This window comes from Amphichorda felina (genome assembly GCF_050947745.1).
Source record: "Amphichorda felina strain 45539 chromosome Unknown scaffold_3, whole genome shotgun sequence".
NCBI lineage: Eukaryota > Fungi > Ascomycota > Sordariomycetes > Hypocreales > Bionectriaceae > Amphichorda > Amphichorda felina.
Window position 1 is genome coordinate 2,112,382 of NW_028145047.1, and position 13,978 is coordinate 2,126,359.

The 13,978-nt window shown below is 55.4% G+C and overlaps 6 protein-coding genes across 6 annotated transcripts; 3 read left to right on the plus strand and 3 right to left on the minus strand.

The window, feature by feature from the left end:
• Positions 1 to 1,705: 1,705 nt before the first annotated feature.
• ACO1O0_003359 (cyclin-like protein) lies at positions 1,706 to 2,831 on the plus strand (the record flags this gene model as incomplete). Its single annotated transcript, XM_083192813.1, has 2 exons — positions 1,706 to 1,807; positions 1,863 to 2,831. 2 exons carry the CDS (start codon positions 1,706 to 1,708, stop codon positions 2,829 to 2,831), a joined length of 1,071 nt encoding a protein of 356 aa, XP_083051870.1.
• A 1,871-nt stretch (positions 2,832 to 4,702) lies between these two features.
• ACO1O0_003360 (uncharacterized protein) lies at positions 4,703 to 6,313 on the plus strand (the record flags this gene model as incomplete). Its single annotated transcript, XM_083192814.1, has 4 exons — positions 4,703 to 4,805; positions 4,872 to 5,987; positions 6,063 to 6,239; positions 6,291 to 6,313. 4 exons carry the CDS (start codon positions 4,703 to 4,705, stop codon positions 6,311 to 6,313), a joined length of 1,419 nt encoding a protein of 472 aa, XP_083051871.1.
• Positions 6,314 to 6,822: 509 nt separating this feature from the next.
• RPS2 (40S ribosomal protein uS5) lies at positions 6,823 to 7,842 on the minus strand (the record flags this gene model as incomplete). Its single annotated transcript, XM_083192815.1, has 3 exons — positions 6,823 to 7,083; positions 7,169 to 7,426; positions 7,585 to 7,842. The coding sequence occupies 3 exons, from the start codon at positions 7,840 to 7,842 to the stop codon at positions 6,823 to 6,825; spliced, it is 777 nt and encodes a 258-aa protein (XP_083051872.1).
• A 624-nt stretch (positions 7,843 to 8,466) lies between these two features.
• Positions 8,467 to 9,548, minus strand: ACO1O0_003362 (thiosulfate sulfurtransferase; the record flags this gene model as incomplete). Its single annotated transcript, XM_083192816.1, has 2 exons — positions 8,467 to 8,527; positions 8,587 to 9,548. 2 exons carry the CDS (start codon positions 9,546 to 9,548, stop codon positions 8,467 to 8,469), a joined length of 1,023 nt encoding a protein of 340 aa, XP_083051873.1.
• Positions 9,549 to 10,813: 1,265 nt separating this feature from the next.
• On the minus strand, positions 10,814 to 12,487 carry chk1 (serine/threonine protein kinase CHK1; the record flags this gene model as incomplete). Its single annotated transcript, XM_083192817.1, has 2 exons — positions 10,814 to 12,344; positions 12,402 to 12,487. 2 exons carry the CDS (start codon positions 12,485 to 12,487, stop codon positions 10,814 to 10,816), a joined length of 1,617 nt encoding a protein of 538 aa, XP_083051874.1.
• Positions 12,488 to 13,215: 728 nt separating this feature from the next.
• Positions 13,216 to 13,874, plus strand: UBC11 (the record flags this gene model as incomplete). Its single annotated transcript, XM_083192818.1, has 3 exons — positions 13,216 to 13,319; positions 13,380 to 13,712; positions 13,772 to 13,874. The coding sequence occupies 3 exons, from the start codon at positions 13,216 to 13,218 to the stop codon at positions 13,872 to 13,874; spliced, it is 540 nt and encodes a 179-aa protein (XP_083051875.1).
• Between the last annotated feature and the right edge of the window lie 104 nt (positions 13,875 to 13,978).

Here is a 13,978-nt window from a genome sequence, read left to right on the forward strand (position 1 = left end):
ACCAAAATCCACCAAACCCTGTGATTCACCTGGCTTGGTACTTTTTTCTTCCGCACTTGTTCTTTCTTGCGGCCTCGCAATCCTCAATTCTCCCCCGCCTTCCAGTGCCCTCTCGAGCTCCGTTGCTTCAGTTCTCCGCCTCCCCTCGCCTCCCCAATTCCTCGACCCGGCGACGAAGGAATTTTAGCCACAAGCCAACCCACTTCGCCAATTCAATCAATCCACCATCGACATCCCTTCGTGCCCCTCGTCGAATCCACCCAGCAAGACACGGTCGATCTCCCTTCCCGAGACCTCTGCTTACTCGAGGCGTCAATTCCTCCAGTGACAGGATCGAACCGCCCTGCTCCCGCTTGCTCGACTCGACTACGAAGGTGGTGATCGTCACAGGAGGTAATCATATCGCCTCGACTCGCTGTTGGAGAGGATACACCTAGCTGCTGTCCCGGCGAACAGTGCGAGTTTTCTTGCTCTGTGACAGGACTGTCATTCTCGGTCCCTCGACGAATGAACAGTTGTCGACAATCGAAACTTTGGCCAACGGTCGTCCACCTTTCGGTGCCAACCCTCAAAGCTTCCCAAGTGCGAGAACAAAAGAGGTGTGTACCATGTTCTTTTGCCCAAGGGAACCAAGTGGTTCAATGTGAATTGGATTGAATTGGGCGTTGCCAATATGGGGTTTTGCAGGCATTGCAGACAGGAATCTAATCTCCCGGTTCGCAGATTGCATGCCGACTCGCGTCCCTGCCCTCTCTCGAACTTCTCCACCGTCGCGCTCGACTTGATTCCTGAGCTCTGGCCATCTGGGACACGTTTGCTCGTTGTTCCCACTCACCTCAGATCTTGTCTCACTCGTCTGGTCCGCCCGTCCCTCCTCGACGACAAGCAATCGTGGCTGTAAGAACTTTCCCTTCAAGCCCTCCCTCTGGGGTTCCCTTGGTCCCATCAACCGCCCTAGATACCAATCATTTTGCACCATTGCCATCCCGCATACCCCAGCCCAAAGGGAAACGACTCCTCCACAGGAGAGACTCGCTGGCTTGTATGCCTCGCTGTCGACCCGCTGTGTCTGGGTGCCACAATTCTTCATTCTTCCCCAGCCTCCAGAACTAGCAAAGAAGTCAATGGCTGACCTAGTGTGCAATTTCTAGAGCCCTTCAGTCGATAACGCCTCTTTTTTCAGGACGACAACCCCTTGATCGATCCCTTCTTCCTGCCTTCACGGCTCTTCTTGCCTACATGTTCCTGGCTCCGTTTCCAGCCACAGTCACTCCTTTTCATTAATCTTCACCCACGCTCCTTAATACCTTAATCGCTTAATTTCTCGGCGTGCTTCACTCGTTCGCAACGCGCCCGAGCCCCCACACTCATTACACACTCCACAATCTCACATCCGACCCAAGATTCCTGGGGAACTTATCTGTCCTTCATTCAAATCCCATATCCACCCGGCAACCTGCCGTCATCCAATCTTTCTCCCAATCCTTCATCTCCTTACTCTTCGCTTTCCAAGCCGCACACATCAGCAGCCATGGCTCAGTCTGAGATGGATACCACATTTTTCGTGGAATCGGATGAAGGGCGTGGCACATCAGCAACCGCTCCCTCTGATATTGACATGCAACCCGAAACCGACACAACGTTCTTTGTGGAGTCGGATGATAGCCATCACGGGCGGCACCTCACTGTCCAACAGAGAGCCAAGATGATTGCCCGTCAAAAGCAGGATCTTATTGCCAACGAGCTGTCCCGACTAGCGGCCGATGAGTACCTGGAGGACATCATGCAACACATGAGGCGGATGGAGGTATGGCTCGAAGAGATTTCGGTTTTCGCTATATCTTTGCTGACTTGAATATCAGGACGAGACGGTCCCCGATGTCAACCTCATCGACATGCAACGTGAGATTCAGTGGTTCATGAGGCCCTACCTCATCGACTTTCTCGTCGAAGCTCACGCGGCCTTCGCCCTTCTGCCCGAGACCCTGTTCCTCACCGTCAACCTGCTCGACCGGTACTGTGCCAAGCGTGTCGTTTACAAGCAGCACTACCAGCTCGTCGGCTGCGCCGCGCTTCTCATTGCTGCCAAGTATGGGGACAAGAAGGACCGTGTACCGCAAATACAGGAGCTTAACAACATGTGCTGCGGCCTCTACGACGCCGGCATGTTTGCGCAGATGGAGATGCATGTCCTCAACACGCTCGACTGGACCATCGGACACCCAACCGTCGACTTCTTCTCGCAACTAATGGTTGCCGAGGAGCACGATGATGAAGAGGTGGAGAACATGGCGGCGTACATGAGCGAGATTGCCCTATACCACCGCGACTTCGTCTCAACAAAGCCGTCGACGATGGCTCGGTCATCTCTAGCTCTCGCCAGAGCTGTGCTTGGGCGACCTGAGATCAACGACGGGGACTGGGATCACACCGAGAACCTTGCCCTGCTGACGCTCTCGCACCACCTCCACCAACCGTCGCCAACCCTGAGCCGCAAGTACTCAACACAACACCTGTCCAAGGTGTCACAAAAACTTGCCGACTTCATGACCCAGCAAGCTGCCCTAGCACGCCGCAACGCCGAACCCCCGACGCCTCCAGCCGAACCCACCAAGCAGAACCATCTTCTCAGCACGCCCTCGAAGGGACACGGTGCGTCGATGGGCTTCGACGGCTATCTAACCCCGCCAATCACACCCGACGGTAATCACTTCACCAACGCGCCGAACTCGTACCTCGTATCATCCCGGTATCCTGTGACGCCGTCACAAAGTCGGCAGGAGCAGTACACACATGCCGGGTATACCAGTTCGCGCTATGTCAATCCATAGGGTTTGCAGGATCGCGATTGACGCTACAAATCCACGACCGAGGACCTTAAACAAACCCCTCACGCACACGAAAGGCCTTGGTCTCTCTTTCCATCATTTCACCCCAGTCCGACATTCAACCTCATCATGACGCCAGAACGAAAGTATGGTTGCATGGGAGGCGCTTAGAATGATCTGTCTCATCTACTACATCATGGCATTTAGCGACTTCGTTTGAACATTTTCCTCTTTTTTTTCTTTTTTTCCTCTTGTTTTCCACCGCGACTCGAGTTCCAAAGCAAGTCTATTCGGCACCAAAAAAAAGCGGGCTTCCGAATCATACCCCTTTCCCTCATACATTCACCTGTCTTGCGGCTGCGCATCGGCGCGTAGTTGTTACGGGAGCAAAAGTTTCTTTTTTTTCTTGATGGAATAGACATGTGGAGGAAAGAGCCTGGACACCCCAGATCGTTGAGACCGTTGGAGTGGAGGAAATACCAAGAATGCAACACGTCCTGACGCGGCCCTGTGGATGTGGAGGGGGCTGGGAAAAACAATTCTGGACGGCAGGCCCTGGATGAATTGCAGGGCGGCCTAGACGATTCTTTCAGAGACGGTTCGAGGAACGACGAGAGCAAGCAGGGCGGCCCTGCGCGCCTGTATCATGAATAGAGGAAGGGGGCGCATAATGGCTCTGCGGCTCGCCGTCGTCTCCAGGCAGGGAGTTGGACGATTCCAGGACTGAGCTTTGATAGCCGGTCACTTAATGTTCTCGCTCCCGAAACCCCTCGCCCTGTGTATAGGTACATGTAAACAGGTACAAAAGAACTAAAAAATTATTCCAACAAATGTCATCTACCGGTTCACGAATATGATGTGATGTCTCGGTGACAACTAGTTATCTACTCCAGGAAGTGATTTTGGGAAACAAGGCCTGACTGGCTTGGGGAAACCCCATTGTCGATCTCGATGTCGACGAGGTCGGGTGACGTGATGTTCAGAGAGGAGGGCAGCTGCTATTAGCCGAAGCAGGGCAGGACATTACGAATACTGATCAGTGAATGGGGATTATGCTAGCATGGATAGGGATGGTGCTAAGAAAAGGCGCCCTTGGTCTAATTTAATCGCCCCCCTTGCCTCACATGAGCATCATTCCAGCAAACTAGCTCACCGCCTACACCTAGCCTTCCGGGCAGGGACCTAATAACGAAAGGCGAAATGAGCGGTTGGCCAAGGCGTCTGTTGGTCCCTAAAGGATTAGGACAAAGGAGGCTATTTCTAGAATGCCATGGATGCGCGTCTTGGTATGAACGGGGGGGTGCGCCATTCTGCCATCCTGCCATCCTGGCTCCCAGCTTCCCGGTCTTAGGGTCTGTGAGGCTGGGGCCGAGGCTGAGACTACTAGTACTCACAGTAAGACTGAGTAGCTGTTTCTGGATCTTACCGTCGTAGTTTCATGTGGGCGACAGACTTTCCTTGGTGGTTTGCCTACCCTGTGGCTTCTTCTTTGTTCGAGGCGCCAACATGGGATGCGAGGCTGTGGCCCCGCCAGCCACATCTCGGTCTTTGTTCGTTGAATGGTCTATTCTTTATAACAGAGTATGTATTTCTGGCATCTTGGCTAGGAAGGACAGGCCTCTAGTCGGAGCGAGCTTCTCTCAGATAACCCTGCGTCACGGATGGAAGATGGTTAAGTTGGGCATTGTCCCGACCTGGAGGGAGGGGCTTCATCCTCATTCTCTCATCACATCCTTCTTTGGATATTGATATTAATTGTTCGCCAAACCCGAGTGTTTTTAAGCCCTGTGACAAGTTTGTCGAATGTTTTGTATTTGTGTGGAGTATAGGAAGTTTGCCCAGAGAACCAAATGGCAACTACTACAACTACCACAATGGAGGCAAAGCAAAAGCCGGCGAAGCAGAAAAAGTCTGGGGCTGTTAAGAGGGTGACAGGGCATGTCAAGTCTACTCTATGGCTCGGGGCTGAGAATACTGGTGAGTCTGGAATCTGGATGATTGCTCTAGAGGGCAACTGAAGCTGACGACAAGCGCCGCTGATAGATCTTGAAGCGTCGTCTCTGAAGAAACTCGACGGTGACGTGACGGACGGAGGCAGGCAAGAAGACGGCGAGGATTCTGTGTCCCGGGAGTACAAAGGCCACAGGGTCCAGACACCCGAGATCCAGCTCCATCGAGCAAAGAAGTTTCTCGCTGACGGAGGCGCCGGCCGCACGTACGACTGGGAGGCCAAGTCCTCCCAGCTGGCCGAGTACCTGGACTTTCTCCAGCAGAACTACAATGGTGAGGGCTGGGGCGACCTTCTACAGGAAGTCATCGGCATGCTCCAGGCGCATCGCATCCATGAAAACTATACCGGGGCCTTGTCCACGCCCGGACTTGGCTCCTCTGGCCCGGCCATTCCCAAGAAGAGCACGAGACTTCCACCGGTCTTTGGAGCGTCCACTATCAAGCGCCCAGGAGGATACAAACCTCCTCGCCCCTACGGCAACAAGGCTAGGCGTCTCTCCGCGCAGGACCATGACTCCGGTAGCCTGGACAACCGCGACCCCATGGCCTACACAAAGGGCTGCGCCTTCTTCAGGGACCAGGGCGTGTATCGCGACATAGGCGAAGATTCCGCGCACCTGGGCCTCGTCAACGCGGTCGAGCCCGGCAAGGAGTGGCCGGAATGGATGGACGTCGCCACTAGGGGGCGGGCTGCCACGGAGCTTGTGCGTCAGGGCCTCATCAGGGAGGCCTACGACAACAAGACGACACTGCGGCCGCGTAGGAGTGGGGTTAGCGATAGTGACGGCAACGGCAACGGCAACGGCAACGGCACGGTGATCCCCTCCCGGGGCCGTGAAAACGTCTGGGCGTTTGGTCACCCGTCGGTCCGGCCGAAGGCGAAGCGCTTCTTCGACATGAACCGCTGGCCGGTGATTCGGGAGGTTGAGGAGGGGACTCGAGGGAGCAGTCCAGAACGGCAGGAGAAGGCCATCGCAGAGTCGGTAGAGGAAGTGTTGGAGAGCGAGGGTGAGGGTGAGGGTGAGAAGGAGGTCGTGCGTTCATTCGCCGACGATGGAAGGTGTCAGGAGTTCTGGGTACGCGGGGATTCGTTCCTGCTGGGGAACACGCCTCGGCACCAGAAGGCCATTATCAACCGGCTCAGGAGAAGTGAGTTTGTGTCCCTGGCTAGGGGTTGAAACACCTGGTGATTTGTGTGAGAAGCGACGCTGACGGGTGTGCCAGGATTCGAGGCGCCCGAGCCTCCCAGGTGGGGAGAGCGCATCGCCACCTTCTTTGGCAAGAAGCGTAAGAGAGACGACGATCCCGAGGATGAGCGTCTGAGGCTCCCGACTCCCAAGTACATGTGCCGATTGGTTTGGAGAGATGCTGATCCGGAGGGTGAGGTGCAAGAGGACGATAGTAAGTTACAACCTCTTATCTGATGACGACGGATCTGTTTTCTAAATCAAGGAAACGCCAACCGAAGTCGGTAAAAACCATAGACCCTAAGCAGAAAGGGAACTCCAGCCAAGAGGAGACTGATTCGTTAGATATGGCACCCTCAAGGTACCCAAACCTTGCTAGGATGGAGAGGGGATGGAGACAATGGGGGAACGGGTTTAATTGGGTCAAGGTTGGCTTGGGACTCGATAAGGTCCAGGTCGAGGAACATCTCATGAGTCCTAGTCCTGGTGCTATCGAGGTGGAAAGAATCTTTTCGCGAATAGGTGGTTGATAAGCTCTTTGATTTCCGAATCGTGTTGCCGCGTCATCTATTGTTATCTTTTAGTCGGGCGTTTCGGAATGGGGGTTTGCATTTCATAGCCAGTGGGTCACAAGTAGAAGTGGGAAACCAGGTGGAAGATGTTTTGTGTGTTCATTCAGACCGTAGCCATTATCTTCATAGCCTCAAATCTGATGTCCTGACCGGCCAACCCATGCAAAGAAACACAAGGGGAACGTTGACTCCACGCGCGCACCGCAAGCCCTCCACATCCTTTCTCTAGTAGCGCTTCTGGCCCGCCCGCAGCGTGTCGGCGAACTCCTCCAGCGGGCTCCGGATGAGCTTGGTCTCGGTCCAGAGGTTGGGCGTCAGGAAGCCGTAGGTGTTGGTGACAGCCACGAAGACGGCCTTGAGGGTGTTCTCGAGCGTCTTGGTCGAACCGGCGGACGAGGTGTAGGCGTCCTCGACACCAGCGAGCTGGAGGAAGCGCTTGACGGCGGGGGAGGCAACGAGGCCGGTACCGCGGGGGGCGGGGATCAGCTGTGCATTCCATGTTAGCATCCCCAGATCAAATTACACCCACACACACACGACCGAGAGAGTTCGGTTTCAAGGATATACGTACGCGGACGGTGACGGAACCGCACTTGCCGCTCTGCTTGCAGGGCAGAGAGTGGGGAGCACCGAGGTTGGTACCCCAGTAACCGCGACGGACGGGGATGACGCTCAGCTTGGCGATGATGATGGCGGCGCGGATGGCGGTAGCAACTTCCTTGGAGGTCTTGATACCGAGACCGACGTGGCCCTCAGAGTCACCAATGATGACGACGGCCTTGAAGCGCGTACGCTGACCGGCACGGGTCTGCTTCTGGACGGGCTTGATCTGCAATTGGGGGAAAAATCACCATGTTAGCACCTCTGCTCTTCGCTCGTTCGCGACTGCTTGTAAAAAAACAAAGTAGACAGTCGTCTCGCTCCCGCCCAGGAATTTCTCGCTCGGCAGTCCTGGGGGAATTGGGATTTGTGCGTGTCTCGTCGTACCTTCATGACCTCGTCCTTGAGCTTGGGCAGGAAGTTGTCCACAATCTGGTACTCCTTGATGGGCAGGGAGTGCAGGTAGATCTCCTCCATGCTGTTGATCTTGCCAGCCTTAACGAGACGGCCGAGCTTGGTGACGGGCTGCCACTCCTTCTCCTCGCTCTTACCGCCGCGGCGGCCACGGCCACGTCCACGTCCACGGCCACGATCGCCACCACGGGCACCAAAGCCTCCACCACGAGTAGTTCCACGATCAGCCATGGTTGTCGAATTTAACGTCGTCCGGTCGGGGGGGTTGCGTTGGGAGTGGTGGTTGGAAGTTGTCGTCGTCCGTCAATGGGCAACTTTTTCGGTGGTGGGGTCTGCAGTCTGGATTTTTGGGGGGTGTGGCTCGGGGTTAGGCGAGCCCTAATGGAATTGTGCTGTTGTGGCCTCAACACTCAGGCACGAAACAGTGGATCCCCAACCACCACTCACCGAGAATCTGGAACTCACCTCGGTGAGTGGCCCATGCTGATCATCGCAAATTATGGAGTAGTACGGATACGCAGTTACACATTATGCTACTACGTAGTAGTACTACTCCGTACGGACAGTATCACTTCACTTCTTTGCGCTCATGCAGTAGGTTTTAGGGGGGAGGGGTGTTGCTACCTAAACTCATACATGAATAAATGACACCTATTAACTCCGTATGGGAGAATGCTAGAGCCTGCAATTACCTGGCTGATATCCTCCCAGCAACACTGCGAACAGTGCTTCAACGACCACACTGACGTCCACAGATGTCGCGATATAGCGACTGCGGTAGACTATCATACAGGATGAGGTTAAGGGGTCCAAGGAATGGAGTTTTTGGACACTCAAATTGGCTTCTTATAGCCCTTACTCTTCCGCCGACTTCCAAATTAGGTTGTCCGAGGGGCGCACGCGCTGGGCCCATTCGCTGGTTTTAGTCAGTAAAAGGTTTTGCTAAAGCCTGGATTTGGGAATGGGTCAACTCACGTCCAGCTTCCATCGTAGACCTTCCTAGCGTCGGGGGAGCCGTACTCGGCAATCTCGAGCGCGGCGTCCACAACGCAGGCCGTGACACCGGTTCCGCAGCTGGAGACCACAGGCTTGGAAGGGTCCACGCCCTTAGCCGCGAAATACTTATGGAGCTCCTCGGGAGACTTGAATGCCTTGGTTTCGGGATCCAAGAGCTCAGTAAAAGGTATGTTGATCGATCCGGGCATGTGGCCGGAGGACAGTCCCGCGCGGGGCTCGGGATCCTTGCCGCTGAACCTGCCTGCGGACCTGGCGTCTAAGATCTGGATGCCCTCCGCGCCCTCCTTGTTGTGATCCTTCGCAATCTCCCGGACATCCTCAAAGCTGGCAACCTTGCTCTCATCGAGCTCGGGAATGGGGTAAGTGCTGCATTCCACGGTGTACAGTTCGCCAGTCTCGGTGGGGAGTCCCTGGTCGACCCAGAGTTTGAAGCTGTTCAGAATGTGGACTGTGGGGTGGCCAAACAGCCTCAGGGTCCAGGCCACACGGGGCGCACTGAAGATACCAAGCTCCTTAGTGTCGTAGACCACCACGATGTCATCCCTGCGGATACCGAGCTCGCTCATGGCAGCGGCGAAGCCCTTGGGTTCTGGCAGCATGTGGGGATAAGAGCTGTGCTTGTCAATGACCTTGTCTAGGTCGAAGAAGCGCGCCTTGGGGATGCGCTGCTCCCGGTATACCTGGATTCCAGTTCGTTCATCATTGGGGAGGAACCAGGAGGCGCAGAGGGGAATGACTCGGGGGTCGGTGCTGATCGGCGACGGAGGGTTCTTGCGGAGCGCCTCTTGGAGATCTTGGGGACTAACGAGGTAGGACGAGAAATTCCGCCGGTTGGCAGAGTGTGCAGTGTACGCCTGGAACGCTCTTGGGGCCCAGCGGGGAGCCCCAGCCCGTATAGGGCGTAGGAGAGCGGTGACCATTGTGGATTGTGTCGGTTCGGAAGTCGAGACTGGAGGTTGATGATTGCGCGGTGATGCAGGACCCCGAGACCCCGGAGACGGGTCGGGTCAGAAAGATGGCTTTATAATCCGGGGGCGAGGGTGGTGAGGACACAGTTGAGGTTGCCAATTTGGTTGGGGGTTCGAATTTGTGCGCTGTTATTGAGGGTATCGAGGCTGAAAGGTTATGGCTGCCGTCGGCGTCTCGGCGATGGACGAGGCGTTTGGAGAAGCTGCTCCAGTGCTGGTTGATAAGGAAAGTGCAGTGACGGGAGCTTTGCGGGGGGACAGACAAGCTTCAGCCAATCGCAGGAAGCGCCGATGACAGTGGTCAATTGGCCTCCACCCCAATGGAGAGCATTGCGAATTTGCGACTGGTGGAAGGTGATGGCGAGGTGGTGTTGCCCCGCTGGCGCATTCCCTCCTCCAACTGCAGGTGCTGCACTGACAACCTGGAAACTGCTGTTGTGTTGCCGTCCTCCGCCAAAATATCCCAACCTCGGAACCCAAAACACGCTGAACCTGTGAACCACGAGTCTTTTTCGGCGGGAACTCCCGGTCCTGGCACCTGGACAGACGAGGGGCTCGACTTGACCATCACCATCTCGGTCAACATGAAGGTCACCATCAAGAAGTGGAACACTGTCGCGACTTGGCGGTGGGATATCTCAGAGGACGACGTCTGTGGCATCTGCCAGGTGCACTTTGATGGCACATGTCCCACATGCAAGTACCCTGGTGACGATTGTAGCCTGTGTGAGTGCCTTGACCCGAGTGCTCAATGGGTTGACTATCGCTGAACGGCTTGCAGTATCTGGCAAATGCGGCCACAACTTTCACATGGTTCGTTCATCAATGTAGATATTCACTTTGACGCGTTTGAAAAACTAATTTTGTTCAGCACTGTATCATGGAATGGATTAAGCAAGAGTCTGCAAAAGGGCAATGTCCCATGTGCCGCCAGAGTATGTTTCGTTCCTCAAGGTTGATCTTGACAAGCCACTGATATCCGGTAGCCTTTGAGTGGACCGAACAGACCAACGGGTCTGCCGCTGAGATCGAGTGAGAGAGGCGTCCCTGTCTGAACCGATAACTCGCGAGTCACTCATGGCGATATTTTAAGAAAGTCTTGTATCAACACAGACAACCCAAACTCCCAGGCCTTTATTCAATCATGCAGTCAGTCTATACAGAGGTATCCAAGGCGGGTTCTGTTCCCGCCGCACTCCCAACAGTCCCTTTCCTCGCTAAGTATCCGGGACATACACACCATTCTTACACAAGACTACGACCTTCTTGAAGAACCGCCGCCATTCTAGCGGGTCTCCCTTCACCTTGACGAACCTCACATCTAGAACCTCGCCGTCTGCTAGGCCGTGCTTGTGGATCTGGATCTCGCCGTGCAAGCTCTGCCGCCGCCCGTCGAGTGCCTTGACTTTGATGTTGGCAGTAGGGTTGCCATATGGGTTTGGAATTACCGGTGCCAGCGGTACGTTGAGCTGGTGTAGAGCGTCGCTCAGCATGTGGACAATGTGTGCGGGTGGGACATGGGAGAAGAAGCGGGTCAGCGACTCGCGGGGGCAGATGTCGCCGAAGCGGCGGGCTTGCTGTGTGAGCGTCATAGATGGCCCAGGGTTCTGGGAGAATTGCGACATGGAGGGTTCATCGGCGAGGGTATCGAGCGGTATGTGGGCCACATCCTGGCCTCGAGTTGGCACAGAAGAGGCAGGGCGTCCTGCCATCGACCGCAGTATAGGGTGTTCCCAATCCCAGTCTTCGTCTGTTATTGGTGCTACGGGAGCCTCCGGCTGGGTCGACGAAAAGCGGCCGACGTTGAGGCCGGAGTCGATGTCCATGTCGTTTGATGAGGGTGGCTGTTGCGAGCTCAAGGGTTGCTGGCTGAAGTCGATGCGGAGGTTCTCAAGCATCTGTGCCGCCAAGTTGATAGGGTCGGACACTTTACCATCCGCAGTGAGGAATGGGTTATGCCGTGTATACCAGGGATGTTGCCTTATTTGGTTAAAATTGAAGCGTTTTTGGGGATCCACGCTCATCATGCCTCGTAGTAATGAGAGGGCTTCGGGGGGTACTCTCTCCCAGAGCGCGTCTGTGCTACGCCCTGAAGTCCGAATGTACTCCTGGAACTCCCAGCTGCTCTGTGATGGTTCGTCCCAAGGCGTGTTACCGACGAGCAAGACGAATAGGATGACACCGCATGACCAAATGTCTACCAAGTCTGGCGAGTACTTGGCCGCGGCCGGTGACTTTTTGTCGGCGTGACCACAGGCCAGGATTTCAGGGGCAATGTATGGAGGGCTTCCACATAGGGTAGAGCTGGTCTTGCGCTGGCCCTTGTACTCAAACATGGTGGCCATGCCAAAATCGGCCAGCTTCAGACTCCCGTCCTCAGACAGTAGGATATTCTCTGGCTTCAGGTCGCGGTGGGCGACACCCTTGGAGTGCACGAAGCTCACGCCGCCGATGAGCTGGCAGAAGTAGACCTGGGCAATATCCTGCCGGACACCCACATCGGCCTCGATCTTGTCAAAGAGGTCACCGCCTTCGGCGTACTCCATAGCGATCCACCGCCACGTGGGATCCTCGCCCGAGGCGAACCACTCGATGATGTTGGGGTGCTGGCCGATGTGGGAATGGAGGGAGACCTCCATGGCCAGTTGCTTGGCTGAGATGCGGCCATTCTTGAGGGCGTAGCCCTTGTGTATCAACTTGACCGCGAATATGGGAGTCTGGGAGTCCAGCGGTATGGCCTTTTTTATCCTGGAGTGTTCGTGTTAGTGAGCGTGAGTAGTGAGAGGTGAGAGGGGTGAAACTGACGAGGCGTAAGCTCCGCGGCCTACTGTCTTCGAGACAATGCGGAAGGGCAGATCCCTCGGAAGAGGGTCAAGTTGCGACTGATGCATCGTCAGCCTAAATTCCCCTAGTCCATCTCGTGCTTCCGGCGGTGAAGCTGCAAGCCCACATATGCCCACTTGGATGGCGGTCACGATGCATGAACGCCTGGGGAAGCCACTCACCATGCTCGCGCTCAACCTTGGGCAAACCAAAGTATTCAGACTGGCGCCAGGCGATAGATGCCGATACTGTCACGGTCGCGTTCGATCGCGTCCACCCGCGTAAAGTGTTGTTCTCTTTGGGCTTGGGGGTGTTGTTGTGGCCCTTTGGTTGGCTGAGACTCGGGCTGAGAGGCCCCGCGTGTCCAGCCGTTGGAGCCACAGTGCCACTGGCGGAGGAACCCCCACCAAACTGATTGGCGCCTGTTGTCGTTGCTACAGCAAAGACGCCAGACCAACACAGACCACCACAGGCCACCACCACGGCCAAACAACCAGACAGCTCAACTTGGGCCTCAACTTCCTCCCCTCTGACCTGATTTCCCCCTCTATCGTCACTTCAGACCCAATTGGCGCGCTCGTACCTTACCCGGTAATCCAAAAAGCAGGACGATCTCTTGGCTGCAGCTTCGTCCTTTTCCCCATTGCATTCCAGTTTGACAGCCTTCTCACCGTCGCATCCGGAACCATCTCTGGTCGTTTCCATCTTTTTTTTTTTACACCGCCTCCCGCCGCTTCGACAGTATCGCAAACCATATACGCGCTGTTTGGGTTTAAACATCTTCAGATCATTCACCATGGAATTTTCAGAAGATAATCAGAACTCAGCTCCTGGCAGCGTCCAGGCGGCCAAGCTCAGCGGCTCCCGCAAGGGCCCTGACTCGCAGAGCACCACCAAGAGGTATGTCGCCATCCCAAACACAAAGGTATCTGAGAACCATCTGTTAACATTGCTATCCAGGTTGCAGACTGAGCTTATGCAGCTCATGACCTCGCCAGCCCCGGGTGTTTCTGCCTTCCCCTCCTCCGACGGTAACCTGCTGTCATGGACTGCCACCATCGAGGGTCCTGACGACACTCCCTACACTGGCCTCACCTTCAAGCTGAGCTTTGCCTTCTCGTCAAACTACCCCTACTCCCCGCCTACGGTGCTCTTCAAGACTCCAATCTACCACCCCAACGTCGACTTCTCCGGCCGTATCTGCCTGGACATCCTGAAGGACAAGTGGACCGCCGCCTACAACATCCAGACCGTTCTGCTCAGCCTGCAGAGCTTGCTTGGCGAGCCCAACAAGTATACCTCCCATGGTTCCTAATCATGTTATTTTCAACGCGAGGCTGACTTTGCTATAGCGCCTCTCCTCTCAACGGCGAGGCAGCCGAGCTGTGGGACACTGATGCTGAGTTGTTCAAGAAGAAGGTGATGGGTCGCCACCGTGACATTGAGGACGAGTAGACGCGACTTTGAATTCGGGGCTGCATTGCTTTTGGAGAATAGGAGTTCTTTGGTATGGGCTGCTACGGCTCGCCAGGAATAGGTTTGCATTTTTTTACTTCCCC